Below are 18,299 nucleotides of genomic sequence, written 5' to 3'. Positions count from 1 at the left end.
CTGTAATTCCACCAATATGATAGAGCATTTAATGTGGAGTCAGGAAGATCTGAGTTAAAAATTTTACCAGTTGTGTGATCCTGAAAGAATAACTTAACCTTTGCTGACCTCAATTTTATAATCTGTAAAGTGAAAGTAGTAACTTTGCCCTCACAAATTGTGAAAATTGAGGGTAGAAGAACTTGGGGTTCTTAGAGGAGACAGCTCAACTACTGACCTTCCTCTCTCTGACCATGTGACATATCTTGGTATAAAAAGCCTCAGCCAGCTAGGTTCCCTGCTTTTTTTTCCCTCCTGCATGAAATCAATGGTAGCATCATTTAAACTTCTGTGCCTTTACCCAGAAGACTGAAGACTTTTACTTGAGGCTGATCCCAGAAGTCATCTATCTGACAACAGGATAAAGCAAGGCAATCAGGTTCCTACTGCTTGAGTTCTTGGAAATGGGATGCTGGGATTCTAGCTGAAGGTGTGGTCATGTCAGTGGACACCAATGAAGACAGGCTATGGGGACTGGGTTCGAAGGCAGGGTATAATGTAGGGGGCAGAGGGGTGGGAAACCATGGTATTAGGGAATCAGTTGGAAGAAACCCTTAAGTGGGGAGAGAATAAAGGTGATTTTGGATGGGGTGGTTGGTTCGGGCAGCAGAAAGTGGTTTCTAATTAGAAATAGAGGTAGTAATAAAAAATCCTTAGTTACAGCATGGTCACCTATTGTCCTGGGGCAAATCCAAAAAAGAAAGAACATTTAGAACTGGGCCCTTCCTGCCTCATTTTCTTCTCACTTACAAGTCTATCCAGCTTATGACCACCTTCCATTTTACATTGTTTAAATACAGAGATAAAACAGAAATGGAATCTGAGAAAGAATGACTACTTTCTGTAAAGGAGGCAGTATGTGAAATGGAGAGATGGGCAGAGAGGGCTGGATACTCTAGGAGCTGAGCCAAAACTTAGCAATTTGGAGTTCTGGAGACAATGCCCAGGGAAGGGTCATGAAACAGGTCCCCTAAGTAAGGAGGTAGTTGGGAACAGAGTAGGAGAGGGAAACAGCTCAGCCCAGCCTGCCAATTATTCTCATTAATCAGGAGCTAAATTCTGGTGTTTCTAGAATAGTGATGTCTACGAGGGTTGCCAGTATAGGGAAAGCCAGAGGCTGTTTGCAGGATTTACCTGGGCAACCCCAAGACCAGCTCTCCATAATGGGGTCTGGCTCTCCACAAATTCATTTCTCTAAGTGGATAGTGACAAGAGCTTCTTCTTGCATTGTCAGAAGCTGGAGGCTGGCCTCCCCCAGGGTTATATATGACAGCAAATGTAATAACTGGAACTTAATATCCCGCCCAAGGCAAAGTCAATAATTACTCTGTGGGGCACTGACAGGTGGTGTGAGCAGACAGTGCTGACAGCAAGTTCTCTGAGAAGGGAAACTGGAGGGGAGACTGGGTAACACAGGCTTAAGAGGATTCCTGCTAACTTTGCCCCTTTCCACTCCAGCTGAATGGAGCGAAAGACAGAAAGCTATTGGCTCCTTGTCCTCTACAGTGTGACCTTTCTTGTTGGCCTCCCTGCCAACCTCTTGGCACTTCGTGCCTTCATTCGCAGAGTCCGGCAACCTCACCCTGCCCCGATCCACATCCTCCTGCTCAGCCTCACACTGGCAGATCTTCTCCTGCTCTTGTTGCTGCCTCTCAAGATCTTTGAGGCTGCCCAAAACTTCGAATGGGACCTCGGGAGGGAAATCTGTGCTTTCTCCGCCTTTGGCTTCTACAGCAGCATCTACTGCAGCACATGGCTGCTGGCTGCTATCAGCATCGAGCGGTACCTGGGGGTGGCCTACCCTGTCCAGTACAAGCTCTCTCGGCGGCCTGTATATGGCATTGCGGCTGCTCTGGTGGCCTGGATCCTGTCCTTTGGACACTGCAGCATAGTCATTGTGGCGGAGTATGTGGGACCTGGCACAGAAAACAACAATTCAGAAAACAGCACACAAGATATGTACAGAGCATGCTATGATAATTTTACGACTGATCAGCTGAGTCTGGTTCTCCCATTCCGGCTGGAGCTCATTCTAGTTCTCTTCTGCCTGCCCATGGTGGTGACTGTCTTTTGTTACTGGCGCTTTGTATGTCTTATGCTCCGCCAGCCACAGGTTGGGATCCAGCGACAGCGAAGAGCTGTGGGACTAGCAGTCGTGACTCTCCTCAATTTCCTGTTCTGCTTTGGACCTTACAATGTCTCCCACATAGTAGGGTATATTAAAGGAAGCCCACCCACATGGAGAAAGTATGCTGTGATGTGCTGTGCCCTTAATGCTGGTCTCGATCCCCTCCTCTTCTACTTCTCTTCTTCAGCTGTTCGTCGGGATGTTGCAGATGGATTGAAGGCACTACGAAATCAAGGCACCTTCCTTTTGAATCGTTTGGGTAGAGGCACTGCTGAGATAGAAACAGGGGACACTGGTTTGAGCCAAGGGGATGGTGTGGCAAGTTCTGACTTTACCACAGACTAGGTCTCCCAGGGGCTACCCATTCCTGGTGTTTGTTTGAGAGAGTTGAACAGGTTAGTGGAGATGGGGCACAAAGGTCTCAGGATGCCTTCCATTATGATTTCAAGCATGAGGTCCAGGGACACATTCAAGAAATTGCTCAGCAGCTCTTATGGACTTCCTGACTCAATTTCCTTTTGAAGAGGAATAATGATAGCACAAATAAGAAATGGAAAGGAGAATGAATCAAGAAAGCTTCGCCCTTCCAGACCCCCTGCCTGCCCTGCACTCCCCACCAGTATGAATCTACAAGAAAGTTTGGAGATTTTCCTCCTGATGGACATGAGCCCCATCTCTGGCTTCTACCAGTCTTAGGAAAGTACCTGAGGCACAATGACCCTCCCAGGGCAATGCAGCATCAGACTGGATTCAGGACTTCCCCTTTGTGACTACAAAGCCAGTGCTTGCTCCACAAAGTTAGTCTGCTGTGGGGTGTGGGGTGTTAAATGGCACCAAGTGAGCCCAGTTGCATTGCAGGATGTTAGTACGTGAGCTAAGCCTGGGATCTGAGGCCTTGAGCCGAGTTCTGGGTTCTGGGGAGCACAATTCAAGCTTAGGAGTAAGTAGGTGTAGGAAGGGCTATTAACAGAGTCAAAAGGAAGGAGTCAAAGGATAAATACAAGATATAGCACAGGAAAAGACAGGTGAGAAGGGCTCTCTAAAGGAGAAAGAAAGATGGGAAACTATACCATTAACAAACTGAGTTGTTCTATTTTCATTTTGTATATTATTTAGACACTCCACAGTATGTATCTTGTCTTTCCTATTAAACTGGGCACGTCCTAAGGGTGAGAATTGTGTCTTCTTCCTCAACAGCTCCCACAATGTCCAGGCCACAGCTGGGTTGGCAGGGAGTACTTTCTCCATGCTATGCCTCTTTAGCATGCCAGACTAATGAATAAGTGAAGAAAGGTGCAGGAAGGGTGGCAGATTTGAAATAACTCATAAGAGCCACAGTTTTACAGGTCTTCAGAACCCTCTCCTCATAATTTACCCATAAGGTAGGGAGCAGAGGTGTTATTAGCCCCATTGAAAGAGGAGAAAATTGAGGCTTATTAATTTGCCCTGGGCTACTCCATAGCTTGAAAATAGAGCCAAGATTTTAATCCAGACCTCTTTTGACTCTCTTTTGACTATATTTTCCCCATATACCACAATGCCTAATGGGTAAGAAGAAAAGTTTCTCAGTATCCTTGGGGATTAAGGCTCCAGGATAACAGGACAATTAGGTTACTTTTCCAGGTAGACAACATCCCACATCACACCTCTGTGCCTTAGCACAGGCTGTTCCCCATACCTAGAATGCTCTCTCTTCTCATTTCTACCTTTTGGAATCCTCAACTTCCTATAAGGATCATTTCAAACATCCTTCTCCTGGCACGTCCCTAAATGTTATTGATTTCTCCCAAAATCTCATGGAATTTTCTTTGTATTTCTCTGTCTATATTTATACACACTTTATTTTTCCACAGGTAAAATGCAAGCTTCTTAAGAGCAGGAGCTCTATGTATCTCTAGCACCTAACACTGTGGCAGGCGCATAACAGGCCCTACTATTCTTCTTAAATTGAATTGAATTGAAAGGTAACATGACAGCAAAAAAAAAAATTCAGCAATAAAGAATTCTGGAACCTATTGCCCATGTAGAGGAGAGATCTCAGATTCCAGATCTGAAATTCTGTAATTCTGAATGAGAAGTACAGAGTTTTACAGAAAGTGAGTTAGAGAAAGAGAAAGAATCACACCAAAGTTAAATATAGTAATATTTAATGGAATAGAAATGTGAGGAAATGGAATAGAAATGTGAGGGAGGACCTATGGACTAATCCCTAGTCAGGTGGACCAATGAGGAGAGAATAGACTTGGTTCAGAGAAAGAAGATGTGGCAGCAAAAAATATTGAAGGGAGTTCTTTTTTTTAATTTTTATTAAAGATATTATTTGAGTTTTACAGTTTTCCCCCAATCTTACTTCCCTCCCCCCACCCCCACCCCACAGATAGCACTCTGTCAGTCTTTACTTTGTTTCCATGTTATACCTCGATCCAAATTGGGTGTGATGAGAGAGAAATCATATCCTTAAAGAGAACAGAATTCTCAGAGGTAACCAGATCAAACCATAAGACATCTGGGTTTTTTTTTCCGAATTAAAGGGAATAGTCCTTGAACTTTGTTCAAACTCCACATCTCCTTATCTGGATACAGATGGTACTCTCCTTTGCAGACAGCCAAAAATTGTTCCCAATTGTTGCGCTGATGGAATGAGCAAGTCCTTCAAGGTTGATCATCACCCCCATGTTGCTGTTAGGGTGTACAGTGTTTTTCTCGTTCTGCTCATCTCACTCAGCATCAGTTCATGCAAATCCCTCCAGGTTTCCCTGAAATCCCGTCCCTCCTGGTTTCTAATAGAACAATAGTGTAAGGGAGAAGTTCTAAAGGATATCAGTCTATACCAAGACCTATCCTAGCTCCTAAATGCCAGTCACTTTACATCCAATCTCTTTTGTTTTAGGTTTTTGCAACACAATGGGGTTAAGTGGCTTGCCCAAGGCCACACAGCTAGGGAATCATTAAGTGTCTGAGGCCAGATTTGAACTCAGGTACTCCTGACTCCAGGGATGGTGCTCTATCCACTGCACCACCTAGCTGCCCCCCCCAATCTCTTTTTCTTGACCTTTGATACCATTCCATTCACTTCCCTCACCCTTGTTCCACATCATCACTCTTACTTTTGTAGCTTCCCATGGGAACCTTCAGTCCAGGATCACTGACTAACTCTATCTTCTGCATTCTCCTTACCACGTCTTTATACCAATGGTCTTTAGAACCCAGGATGTACTTTCTACCCTCTCTGTCCCTTATTAAATACAGTGTACAGTGCACATATGGATGTGAAGTACAGGTGAATTCCCCTTACAAAGAAGCACTCTTAGTATATTAAGGATCCAGGATTTCTATGATGGAGATACTTCTTCACAAACTACAAATCCCCTAGAAGCCTCTCTGGTTGAAAAGTTTGTCATCTTAAAACCAACCTGGTACTGGATCTGTTCCAACTTAACAAGCCAGGTCTTTGGACAAATGATACCCAAACCCCTTCAAGGGCTAGATGAAACTGTCTACTTGGTCAGAAAGCTTCCAAACTTGGCTTGGATGTGAGAAAAATTAGTAAAGTGAAAGAAAAAGCTAGTGCAATCTTAGAATGCATTAAAACACAAGGCTTCTAGGAATGAGGGGTGATCATTTGGCTCATTCAGTTCTGCTTGACAAACCAGAGGTGTATGTACAGGGAGCCAACTAGAATGGTGAAGGGACTTGATCTATGTTTTATAGGGACTGGCTGAAAGAATTAGGGATGTTTAATCTGTTATGTGGACTGATTAGATGTTTCTTTTTGGCCACAAGAAGTAGAAAAGGGAGAAATAAGTTGAAGTGGCAAAGAAGCAATTTTAGGCTTGATGTAATGAAAAAAATCTTCAAGAAATCCAGTACAGTAGAAAGAGTTTGGGGTAAAAGGTTCTAGATTCCAATACTACCTTTAAACAATGAGGCCTGTTCTTCCTCTATCAAAAGAGAAAGTAGATTTACATGCCTTCTGATGTACCTCCCAGCTTGAGATTTGGAACTTAAGGGTTCGAACCATCCCAAAGAGATGGGTTGTCTAGGGCTAGGGTTGGTGGGCTCCCCTCCACTAGAAATCTTTTTTTTTTAGGTTTTTGCAAGGCAAACGGGGTTAAACAACTTGCCCAAGGCCACGCAGCTAGGTAATTATTAAGTGTCTGAGACCGGATTTGAACCCAGGTACTCCTGACTCCAAGGCCAGTGCTTTATCCACTATGCCACCTAGCTGCCCCACTAGAAATCTTTTGATGGAAGCTGAAGGCTTTAGATGTATTGGGCATGTTGTAGTAGGAATTCCTTTTGGGAGCTGCGGAAGTCTCTTCGAACTCTGAAATGCGAGATTCTGTGAATTCTGTAATTATTTTGAAATAGAATTTATATAGGATATTTACCTGGAGTAGAAATGGGTTATCCACTACATCTGAAAGGCCAGTCACCTCTTGCTCTTATGAGAAATCCTAGTTTCAATTGTAATATTTTCAGATTTAGTAGTACATTGATATTTTGAGCATGACCTTGAATGTCATTCAGTAGCCCCATTTTCTATTTCTTTTGATACTCTAAAAAAAATTGCTATCATTTCCCAGTGACTCCTTTCTTCCCCATCTGAATCTTTCCTCCCAGCAAAGTACACTTAAGCAACGCAAATCAACATGTTGGCCACGCCTGCGAAGGTAAGCTTTATTTGGCACTTCAGATCTACCATCTCTTTCTAGAGGAAGGAAGTTTCCCCATCAGTTCTCTGAAATCATATCAAGTCACTGTACTGCCAAGAGTTCTGATGTCTTGCAATGTTGTTTTCACTTACATTAGAGTCAATGTATTAATTATTCTTCTACTTCTGCATTCTTAGCCCTGTCATCCATTCATACAAATCTTTTTTAAAAATTGATTATCTTTATATTTTTTATTTTTTGCAAGGAAGTGGGGTTCAATGACTTGTCCAAGGTCACATAGCTAGGCAAGTATTAACTGTCTGAGGCCGAATTTGAACTCAGGTCCTTAAAATCCAGGGTCAGTACTCTATCCACTGCGCAACCCAAATCTTATTCTTTATATTTTAGCATTTAGCTTTCCCAATAATAGTAATAGTTAATATTCCTATAGTGTTGTCTCATCTTTCTTCACAACAACCCTGGGAGGGAGGTGCTATTAAGACCCCATTTTACAGATGAGGATACTGAGGCAGATGTGAGGTGATTTGTCCAAAGTCACCCAGATAGCAAGAATCTAAGAATCTAAGATTTGAACTTTGATCTTCCTGACTCCAGATCAGACCCCGGTACCATCTAACTGCCTCTTTTGGGGACTTGTTTTATTTCAAGTTCTATGGTACCTCAAAAAGTTCTGGTTCCCCATTTCCTGACCTAAAAAACTATTCAGGGGAGCAAGTTGTTCTTCTCCCCCATAACCCTAGTGAGTTTTCTGCCACAGCCTTAAGACAAGCTAGTTTCACATCTAGGATATACACCTAATATTGAACTTGGATGATATTGGTTAGTTTTCTTAAACTGATTTTAAAGAATGGCTCTCTGAAGGGGAAAATGAGACAACTATGGGAGGTGTTCATGATGGAAAAACAAAAGAGAAATAAAGAATACTTTTAAAGAAACAAGAAAGATAGGAGGATGTTCCAGAAAAATCTCACCTATTTACAGTTTTGTGCACAATGGAATATAAGAGCTTGATGTTTTGCAGGACTAACATTTGAATGCAATAGAGATTCTCTGAATAAGATTCAGCTTATGAAAAATTATTTTAACCAGAAAACATTTATCTTTGTTTGTAATATGCATTCAGTTTCCTGCACATGATCTTTTTTAATCTGCTAAATTACAAAGAAATTCTCTCATTGTACATTCATAATTTAATTTAACAAATATGTATTAAGCACCTGACTACCCTAGGAAAAGGCAGGGAGGAAGAAATAGTTCCTTGCCCTAAGGCACTACTAAGAGGGTGCAACACAAATAAGTAAGTGTAATAGTTATTTTTTTTTGTTTAGTTTTTTTTGCAAGGCAGTGGGGTTAAGTGATTTGCTCAGGGTTACACAGCTAGGTAATTATTAAGTGTCTGAGACTGGATTTGAACTTAGGTCCTCCTGACTCCAGGGCCAGTGCTCTATCCACTGTGCCACCTAGCTGCCCCAAGTAAGTGGAATATTTAGAAGGAAAATCACTAACAAATGGGAGGGTCAAGAAAAATTTCATGAAGGAAGCAGCCTGTAAATTGAGCTCCTGACAACTGGAGAAGAAAAAGGAGTGCATTCCAGATAGGGGAGATGTGATTGTCTGTGAGCAGGAGATAGGAATGCTAACAGCACACAGTTTGGCTCATATAAAGGATCTGGAAGAGCAGTAATAGGAAAAGAAAGCTAGAAAGACTTCTCAGAGACATGCCACTCCCAGGATGATGTTGGTGCTAAAAAGATTAAGAAAGGTCAAGCCAGTGCTTGGCATAATGCCCAGTAGGTTCATAGTAATTGTTATTGATTGCTTGGTCAGAAGCTGTGCCCTGATGTGGAGGAGATACAGGTCTGCAAGTTGCAGAGATGACACAGAAAAGAGGTGAAACCAAAGCATCCTATCAGCAATCCCATAAAGCCTCTTTACTTTTCAGGGAGATTATAATGATGGTGATGAATTTTCATGTGGTCAGTAAACTTAGGAAAAAAATTACATCTTTATTTTAATATAAATGGTTTCCTTTCTAGGTATTTTATTTTATACATTTAAAAACATTATTCTCAGAAGGGGTCTGTAGGCCAATGGGTTCATGATACAAAAAAAGATTAAGACTCCCAAGTTCAACAGGTAATGGGGAGCCAATGGGAGAAACAAGGCTAGACCTGTATCTTGGGAAAATTATTTTGGCGGCTGTCCGGTTTGGACAGGGGAAACACTAGAAGCAGAAAAATCAATTCTAGGCCACTATGAATGTCAACCATATTGGTATGGAATTCTCCTGGCTAGCAGAGATGAAGGCCTGGTCCTGCCCTACCATGAGGGGTAGATGGAGTTGGGGAGATTGGAGAGTTTCAGTCTTCTTCCAATCTCTCCAAATATCAAGTCCCTTCAGTGGCTCCTGGTAGCTTTTATCATAGTCCTTGCCTGCTGCATTACAGAGTTCATCTCCTTGGATGAGATCAAGTTCAGTACTTCCTACTTGAGTTGAGTTACTTTGCTCCTGATGAGAGAACTCCTTTACTATGTTTTGTCTGTTATAAATTCTATTTTCTGTGACTTGTTTTGCTACTGATTTGGATAAATGAGTTTTCTTCACTATTTATTATTGCTATGTGGTGGGAAAGGAATCAAAGCTTGGATATGAACTTGGGGTCCTATTTCCCCAATAATAATTACAAAATTATTAACAGATAGAACTCAATAATAGAACTCTAGATGAACAATATTTAAGGAAGCAGACAAATATTCTTCTATCATGGTGCTCCATTTCTCTGAGCAGAATAGAATTGCCTTGGCCCCAGACTCCTCCTGCTTCTTATTCTGGCAGGAATGAAAGTTTCCCTTGGAAAAGAGTGGGGGGAAGAAACTAGAGATGTTTCTCCCATCTCCCTCTTTGTCACACAAGGACAAGGCTAGTTACACATTGGGGAGGGGCCCACTTTTGTAATACAGATGAGAAACAATGAGTACCTGAACTAGATGGGTACTTATATAAAGGTAGTGAAAGTGAGATCTCCTGGAGGTGGAATTTGCAAGGCTTGGTAATTGATTGGCTATAGAGGTTGAAGGAGAGGGAAGAGAAAAGTTTGACTCCAAGGGGAAACCAAAGGGAAGGAGGAACAAGTGCTGATTAAGTATCAACCATGTTTCAGAAAAGGTACTAAGAGTTTATGGCTATTCTCTTCTTTGACCCTCACAATTCTGGGAGGTGATTCCTGTTATGATCCCCATTTACAGTGAGGAAGTGTCTGAGGCAGGGTTGGCCCTCATCTTCTGCCTCCAGGTCTAGCACTCTCTTGTCTATAGTGCAAGTATCCAGGTCACAATGGGTCCACAACACTCCTGAGTGTAGAATAAACCAGATTAAAATGGAATTGGGAAATATTTCACCAAAGTGAGGAATATGATTTGGGTTCCACAAGAATGAGAAAGGAGAATTGTTAGTTTATATTACAGGCACATGAGTTAAAACAAAAGACTTAGCCTCAATCTGATCAAAACCTGAGATTAGGCCAGGTCTGCCCTACCTAGTTCTGAGTTAACCTAGGGTCTTCGTCGTTCTCCTTTGTGCATGCTCAAGGAGGTAGCTATTCTTGCTCATTAGTATAATGAGTAGAGCAGGGAAAACTTATGGGGACCAATGTATCAATTAGATTGTGACCCCAGCCAATGACTGGCATAAAGGGGAAGGAACAAAGCTTTCAAAGTACGTATAAAACCTAGTAGTTCTGAATTTTGGGATCCTTCTTCCCTGGAGAGAAGTGTGCCATTTATTAAGATGTTTTAATTTAAAAAAAAAAAAACCATTTAATCCCTCTGGACTAAGTATTCACAAGCCATCTACAACAACCAATAAAGAAACAACAAAACAGAGATGATATCAACATGGGTTTTCTAAGTCAATTTGCAGCCTGAAGAGATGGCCCCTGTTTGATCTGGGCTTGACCCCCTGCTCCAGAGGATGAAGTTCTGGGTTTTCAGTCAGGAAGCCCTGAATTTGAATCAGGGGTGATTGTGGAGTTAGTGGAGAGAAGACACTGGATATGGAGATAAAAATGAAACCCATCAGCTGATTAGATACTCAATAAATGAGAGGAGCAAAAGAAGATGACATTGAGATTGTGAATCTTGGGGCTGAAAGGATGGTAGTGTTTTGACACTTAGCGAAGTTTTTGGGGAAAGATCATGAGTTCTGTGTTTTGCAGCCTGAATTTCTGTCTATGGGCCATCCACTTTTGAGATATCCAAAAAGGATGTGGGTCTGGAATGTGGATGAAGAGTTGGATCCCTAGATTTGAGAGTTTTCTTATACAGAGATGACAATTTAAGTCACGGGAGTTGAATTCACCAAGTAAAAGAGCATTATGAGAAAATGAAAGAGGGTCTAGGACAGAGCTTTGGACTACATACATCTCCTGTGAAAGGAGGAGACAAGGAATAGTGTGATTGCCTGGGAAGAGGGCAAAAGGAAAAGGAGGAAAGAAGCAAGGACAGGCTGACTTGTCAAGAAAAGAAGGTACAAATTTGCTGGCAATGGGTCAAAGAAGTGGGACTCTCTGTCATCAAGAATATTGTGATGAAGGAGCCCAATGAGTGGGCATTACAAGATACAGCTGATGAGGAGCCTTGTGAAAACCTTCCACATGTGTGATGCACCCTCTGCTTTGTGTCAAGGCTGCTGACTGAGGCCTTGCTTCTTCTGAGGTTCAATCTAGTCCAGGGGTCTTGGACAGGCTTTATCCCTTTGCCTGTGGTCCCAGGTTTGCAAGCTTTAGGAGTACCCCTTAACAAATGTCAGAAGTGAAATTCAAAGACATTTTTTCTGACTACAGCTTCTGTTTGTACCATGTTGTCTTCAGGCCTTGTCTGCTTCACAGAGTAAATATAAATATCAAATAATTTATATTTAGAAGACTCTAAAGCATACCACGAATAGAAGAGTCTGTCATTATTGACAGCAACAAGATAAAAGCAGCCTAAAGGCAGGGATTATCTCTCCAGGATTAGATTGAGACCTGCATCTTCATCTCTATTCTGCCTGACCCAAGGACAATTGAACTAGAAAGCCCCACTTTCACTAAGCAGCTTCTTCATGAAGATAAAACCATGTCAATTGAGCAGAGATCCTGGCAAGATTCTTCCCTAAAGATGAAAACACAAAAGTTTAAAGACTGTGGTTCTGTGAAGCATCTGGGTAACCAGAAGTGAGTCTAGTTAATGGATAACTATAATAGAGAGTTCCTGGGAATCAACAAGGGTTAGAAATAGAAACTACCTGGACTGGGCAACACTGTCTGGGTCACTTCCTTATCTTGGCAGGGTTTTCTCAGAAATCCCCATCTAGCCATACTGGCATGGCTCACCAAGCTGTGGTTGTATGGTAACCATGGGCCTTGTTTCCAGGCCAGTTACACTTTAGAAATCCTATCGCTTTATCTCAGAATCCCTCCTCTCTTCCTCAGTCTATGTCTGTTTACTTTTCCTCTACCCAACTCTTGAGGTTAATTACCATAGTTTACTTGTCTGTTTTTTCCTCTTGTCACAGGAAATGAGAACATTTCTTGTATCCAAATTGCAATCTTGTCCAAGAAATGAGGCCAAGGATCACCAAGTCTGTAGAAGCAGCACCCCAATAACCTACTTAATGGTGCTTCAGGTTGGTTGTCTATGGGATCAGGTGATAGGGATGGGTTTAGTATCTGAGAATCAGCTTTAAGTTACCCACAGACAACCTATTTATATAGGGAATTAGGCACAGCATATGCTGAATTTTAAGTTTACTTTCCCTGGTCACAAAGGATGCTCTGAGACATATTATCATTATTATTATTATTAAAAATAACTGACATTTCTGTAGAACTTTAAAGTTTCCAAAATGCATTCTATATATTATGCCATTTGAGTCTCAAAATAATCCTGTGATGTAGGTACTACAGTCACTATCTCCATTTTATAAATAAGGAAACTGAGGCTAAGAGAGGTTATAAAATAATGTTAATAGATAATGATAGAGGAAGTATTTGAATTCAGATCTTCCAGACTCCAAGTTCAGTACTCTATCCATTGTATCTCTGCAATTATGCTAATATTGGCCTGAATATAGCCAGAAAATAAATCTGCCATTTAAAAATTTACATATGCATGTATATATATTTTAACGACAATCTCTAACTTTATATCTTCTTTATAGATCAAAAACACTTTCTGCTAAATTCAATGCAGCAAACGTTTATCCATTCTCTATTAGAGCTATGCAGAGCACAGTATCATGTACACTGGGGAAAACAGAAAACCTAACTATGATATAGTTTTGTTTTCTCAAGAAATTTTCAGTCTAGTGCATGTCAAGCCCAAGTATGTTGGAAGAAAGGAGCTCCTTTTTGGCAGAAAGAGATGAGAAGTTTTTCTATAAGGGAAAGCACTGAGTTGGGCTCTCAGAGTAGGGTGGTATTCAGCATATGTTAGCCATTTCTGATGTGGGGAGGCAGCAGGAAGAGAAGGGTCATGTAAAGGGAAGTCATACAAAATATGGGCAAGAGGGGAATGGTATGTATGTGTGCTTATTTTAATGGATTTCAAGAACCAAACTAAGGACTTAGTAGGCCATAAGGAGTCAAGGAAGAGTTTTGAGCAGAATAGTAACACAACCAATTCTATGTATAATAAAGACAATTCTGACAGTGAGGGAAGAAAAAATGGAGAGTGGGAGATATGTTAAGAGAATATCAAGTACATTTATTCAGCAAATAGTCACTCTATAAAAGTCACTATAATGGACTAGGTGGGGGTGGTTATTGTTATTATTTTCCTTCGTTCTGGAAGACCATGAAATTGGAACCATGACCTGTACGTGAAGCGGATCTAAGTGAAGCAGAGCTCTGCAAAACCTCACTCTTTCCTCTGGAGCCATTTGGATACAATGGCCATATGTGGATCAGGACAGCTGGAGATGGGTCTGGATGTAGGGGGAGACCTTACTTTTTTTAAGCAAGGAGGGATATTTCACAGGTCTCAATTTGACTGAGGCAATTCCCATTCAGCGATTAAGGCTAGATAAGATATGAGGCAAAGAATGGCTGCCTTTACCTAGTCAAAAAAAATCAATCTGAGAGGGGGAAACCTTCCCTGGGTTTCTGACCAAACCAGAAACAAATGCTATTTACACTCACTCTGAGCCATAAGGGTTCAGACAATGAGGCTTTAGCTGTGACCTCTTATTGGCCAATCAATAAAAGCCAAAGTGATTTGATTTTAAGACTTGGTTCTTAAAACCACAATCTAGGCCATAAACCCCAAGATATCTAGCAGTTTCAGTGATCAAAATTTATATTCCTTTGGGCAAAGCACCTGCAGGTAAGGGTATAATACCCTATATGGATAGATGGAGAAGAGGGAGGGAGGGAGGTAATAAGAAAATGGAGAAGAATTTATGGAAATAAAAGCTACTCTCTGGAGAAATAGAATCAAGACTTGGAATGGAGAGATGTTGAAGGATTGGGAGAAATAAAGATAAAACACCAAGGTTTTGAACCTGTAAAACTGTATGAATGTAGTTCTATACCCAGAGAGTAATGTCAGAAAACAAAGTAGACTGGGGAAAAGTTAACAAGCTTGACTTTGGACATGTTCATTTTGAGGTACCTGAGGAGCACTCACTGGCAAGTGCTATAGGTCATTGTAAATACAGGCAATGGCTGAAGCAGTGGTAATGAGGGAAGAAGAGAAAACTGGGGCCTACAGACAGAACCTTGGGGAACAATACTCAGTCTGATGCAATAATCTTTCATTAAACACCCACAATGTATGTAAACAATGTAAACAATCTTGGGATTCAAGAAACTTCTTTTCTCCTGCAAAGCATCATCTGGACATGGAAAATAAATGTAAAGGATTCCAAACAGCACAAAGCATGTTTCAAGGGAGAGGACAAGATGCCATCCTCTGTGGGTCTCACCTGAACTTTGTCTTCAAAGAAGTCAGGGATTCCACTAGGCAAAATTTAAGAGAGTACATCTAGTTGGATGAATAAGGTAGTGTCATGATTAAAAAGTTCAGGAGACACCGTTTCTTAGGTAATTTCATCATTTTCTTAATAAGGCCAGCATGTTATTAATAAAAGGATGGCCAATTTGACTGTCTCTCTTAGATCAAAGACCCATTATGGCAGTGGGGTCACAGTTTAGATGTCCTTAGAAGATGAGATGTTCCTGAAGTGTGACAATCAACTCAGAAAGACTGATATGGGTTCTATTAAAATGGAGGTCTTCGGGTGCAAGTCTTAGAATCAACACTTCCCCAGATCCACTTAGCCAACACAGTGAGCAGAAATACATATACCCATTAGCCTAAACCTAGTTTCTTTTGTTGTCTGATTAGATCTTGGCCTGAGTAAACCTTCAAGAGAAATTTCCCACACTGGTTTGTTTCTGGATGAGGAAGTAGAAAAGGGGGAAAACTTTGGTCCTAATAAAATAATTAGTTTTTAAATATAAGAGAGAAACAGTCATTTCTCACAGTACGGAGGGGAAGGAAATGGGGAGCAATCTGATTAGAATGGAGAATGAGACTGGAAAACTGTATAGGAACTTAGGAAGAACTTGAAAACCAAGTTGATAATGTTGAATTTGAAAAGGAAGATAATGAAAGTAACCTGTTCAATATGATGATCTTCCAGGGATCTGGGCCTATGGGGCTGCTAATGGACATCTCCCTCAGTGTCTTAAAGAGAAGAACCAGAGTGCTCCTGATTTGGATTCAGGCTGGGCCTCTGGGAAGGATGAATGCTTGTAGGAGGAAGCACCCTCTACTTGCTTTTTTCAAAACCCTTTTCACTTATCTGCTTCTCCTCTGCCCCCACTCAAATTCCAGTATAGCCACTACCTCAGGGTTAAGATGCTCTGTGGATCTGAACTCAGTCAAAACCATGTATGATTCATAAGCCCCGAATAAAAGATTTACTTTTCCTATAATCATTCAGAGATTTTTGGGACAAGAGCTCACTTTTTGACAAAACTTGCTAAAGACAACTGGAAAACAATTCACAGAAACTAGGTATAGTTTAATATCTCACACTGTATTTGAAGATAAAATTGGTGTATGGTTTAGACATAAAGGCAAATCATGGACAAATTAGGGGAGCATAAAATAATTTACCTTCAAATTTATGTAGAAGGAAATAATTTATAACCAAACAAGAGAAAGAGAGCATTGTGAGATGCAAAATGTATAATTTTGATTACATTAAATTTAATTTTTTGCATAAAATATTAATGCAGCCAAATTAGAAGGAAAGCAGAAAACAATCAATTGTTTTTACAGTAAATGGTTCTGATAAAGACCACATTTTTCAAATGTATAGAAAACTGAATCAACTTTATAAAAATACAAATCATTTCACAATTGTTAATTGGTCAAAATATATGATCTAGCAGTTTTCAGAAGAAAGCTAAGTTACCCATGGTCTAAGAAAACATGTTTTTAATAGCTAGAGAACTTCAAATTAAAACAATTCAGAAGTATCATTTCATACCTATCAGATTGATTAACTTGACAGAAAAGAAAAAAAGACAAATGTTGGAGGGGATGTTAAAAAAAAAATTGGGACATTAATGTACTATTGGTGAAGTTGTGAATTGACTCCAACTCTTTTGGAGAGCAATTTGGAACTATGCCCCAAACACTTCAAAATAGTGCAAATCCTTTGCCCCAGTTCTACTCGTTCTGTATTTCAAAGAGATCCCCTCACAAAATGGGGGGAGAAGGACCTATTTGTACAAAATATTTATTGTAGCTCTCTTTGTGGAAGCAAAAAATTGGAAACTGATGTGATACCCATCAATTAGGGAAATGGCTGAACAAGTTGTGGAATATAATTATAATGGAATACTATTATAAGACATCACAATAGTTTCAGAAAAACCTGGTCAGACTTATAAGAACCAATGCAGAATGAAGTGAGTAGAACCAGGTAAACACTGTACTCAGGATCAGCAATATTATATGACGATTAACTCTGAATGACTTAGTTATTCTCAACAAAACAAATATTCAAGGCAGTTTCAAAGGACTTATGATGAAAAATACTGTCTATCTCCAGAGAAAGAACTGATGGAATCTGAATGTAGACAGAAGCCTACACTTTTTTACTTTGTTTTGTTGTTGTTGGGTTTGGGGGGATTTTTTTGAACTATATCTTCTTTTACAACATGACTTTTATGGAACTATGTTTTGCATAACTTCTATCAAACTACTTACTGTCTCAGAGAAGAAGGAGTTGAAGAGAGGAAGAGAATTTGGAACTCAAAATTTTAAAAAACAAATGTTAAAAATTGTTTTTAGGGGGAAGATAGGTTGGCACTGTGGATAGAGCACCAACCCTGGAGTCAGGAGAACCTGAATTCAAATCTAGCCTCAGACACTTAATAACTGCCTAGTTGTGTGACTTTGGGCAAGTCACTTAACCCCATTGCTTTAAATAAATAGAATAAATTGTTTTTAGAAGCAATTGGGAAAAAGTAAAATATCATTTAAAAAAACAAATACATATTTTAATGGGAATTGATGAGCACTGCCCTGGGGACAAAATGACAGATACTTATCCCTAACTTTCAGGGCACAGGTCAGAGCCTGATAACCTAGAAATGTATTTACCCAGCTCAAGAGATGGCAGCAACTGGGCCAATGAGAGAGAGTTCCTGAGGAATTAGACATAAACTTGCCCACTCAGCTCAATCAGGGAATTCATAGACAATATTTCTGAACCCAAACCTCCTGTGTAAAGGAGGATTTGTATTTTTGATGCCACATGACCTCATAATATAGCCTTTTAGTTAAAGAATGGAGATTTCCGTCATCCATATCCGGGGGGGGGGGGGGGGGGAACGACACACAGAATCTAAATGTATACTATGCTCACTTTTTTAAAACTTCTTTTATGTTTTTCTTTCCTATCTCATGATTTTCTTTTTTTTCCCCTTAGTCCTAATTCCTCTTACATAAAATGACTAATATGTATAAATGTTAAACACAAGTGTACATGTACAACTTTTACCAGGCAATTTGCTGCCAAGGGGAGGGGGTTGGGAACAGAGGGTGGGAGAAAAATGGGTAACTTGTAAATTTGCAAATGGATGAATGTTGAAAAATTACTATAGCACATAATTGGAAAAATAAAATAAAATATCAATTTTTTTTTAAAAAGGAGATTTTTCTTACAACACCAGTCTTTGGGAGGCAGCACCTTGTGAGTAGTCTCCAGGTCAAGGACTCTGGAAGTCAATTTTCTTGTCAGAAAAGGGAAATTTTCTAGAATGGCAGCAAAATCTAGCATTCTGACAGAGAAAAGATATTTCTTGGTCTGCACTAAACTGAAGAATTTTCTCAACAATAACACTAAATTTGGAAGCCTGGAGACCAGATCTTATAGAGAAAAAAAAGGGATTTCCTCA

The 18,299-nt window shown here is 40.3% G+C and overlaps 1 protein-coding gene across 2 annotated transcripts; it reads left to right on the top strand.

Annotated features, from left to right (window-relative positions):
* The first annotated feature begins 299 nt into the window (after positions 1–299).
* On the top strand, positions 300–12,657 carry LOC141509389 (free fatty acid receptor 2-like). Of its 2 annotated transcripts, none has more exons than XM_074218914.1 (2): positions 300–418; positions 1,498–12,657. In XM_074218914.1, the coding sequence occupies exon 2, from the start codon at positions 1,502–1,504 to the stop codon at positions 2,510–2,512; it is 1,011 nt and encodes a 336-aa protein (XP_074075015.1). In that variant the 5' UTR covers positions 300–418; positions 1,498–1,501; the 3' UTR covers positions 2,513–12,657. The 2 variants fall into 2 exon arrangements, with proteins under 2 accessions (XP_074075015.1, XP_074075016.1); XM_074218915.1 differs by having other exon boundaries at positions 300–469.
* Positions 12,658–18,299: the final 5,642 nt, after the last annotated feature.

This window comes from Macrotis lagotis, chromosome 1 (genome assembly GCF_037893015.1).
Source record: "Macrotis lagotis isolate mMagLag1 chromosome 1, bilby.v1.9.chrom.fasta, whole genome shotgun sequence".
Classification (NCBI taxonomy): domain Eukaryota; kingdom Metazoa; phylum Chordata; class Mammalia; order Peramelemorphia; family Peramelidae; genus Macrotis; species Macrotis lagotis.
Note: the sequence above shows the minus strand (reverse complement) of the source record. Positions and strands in the feature narration are given on the sequence as shown.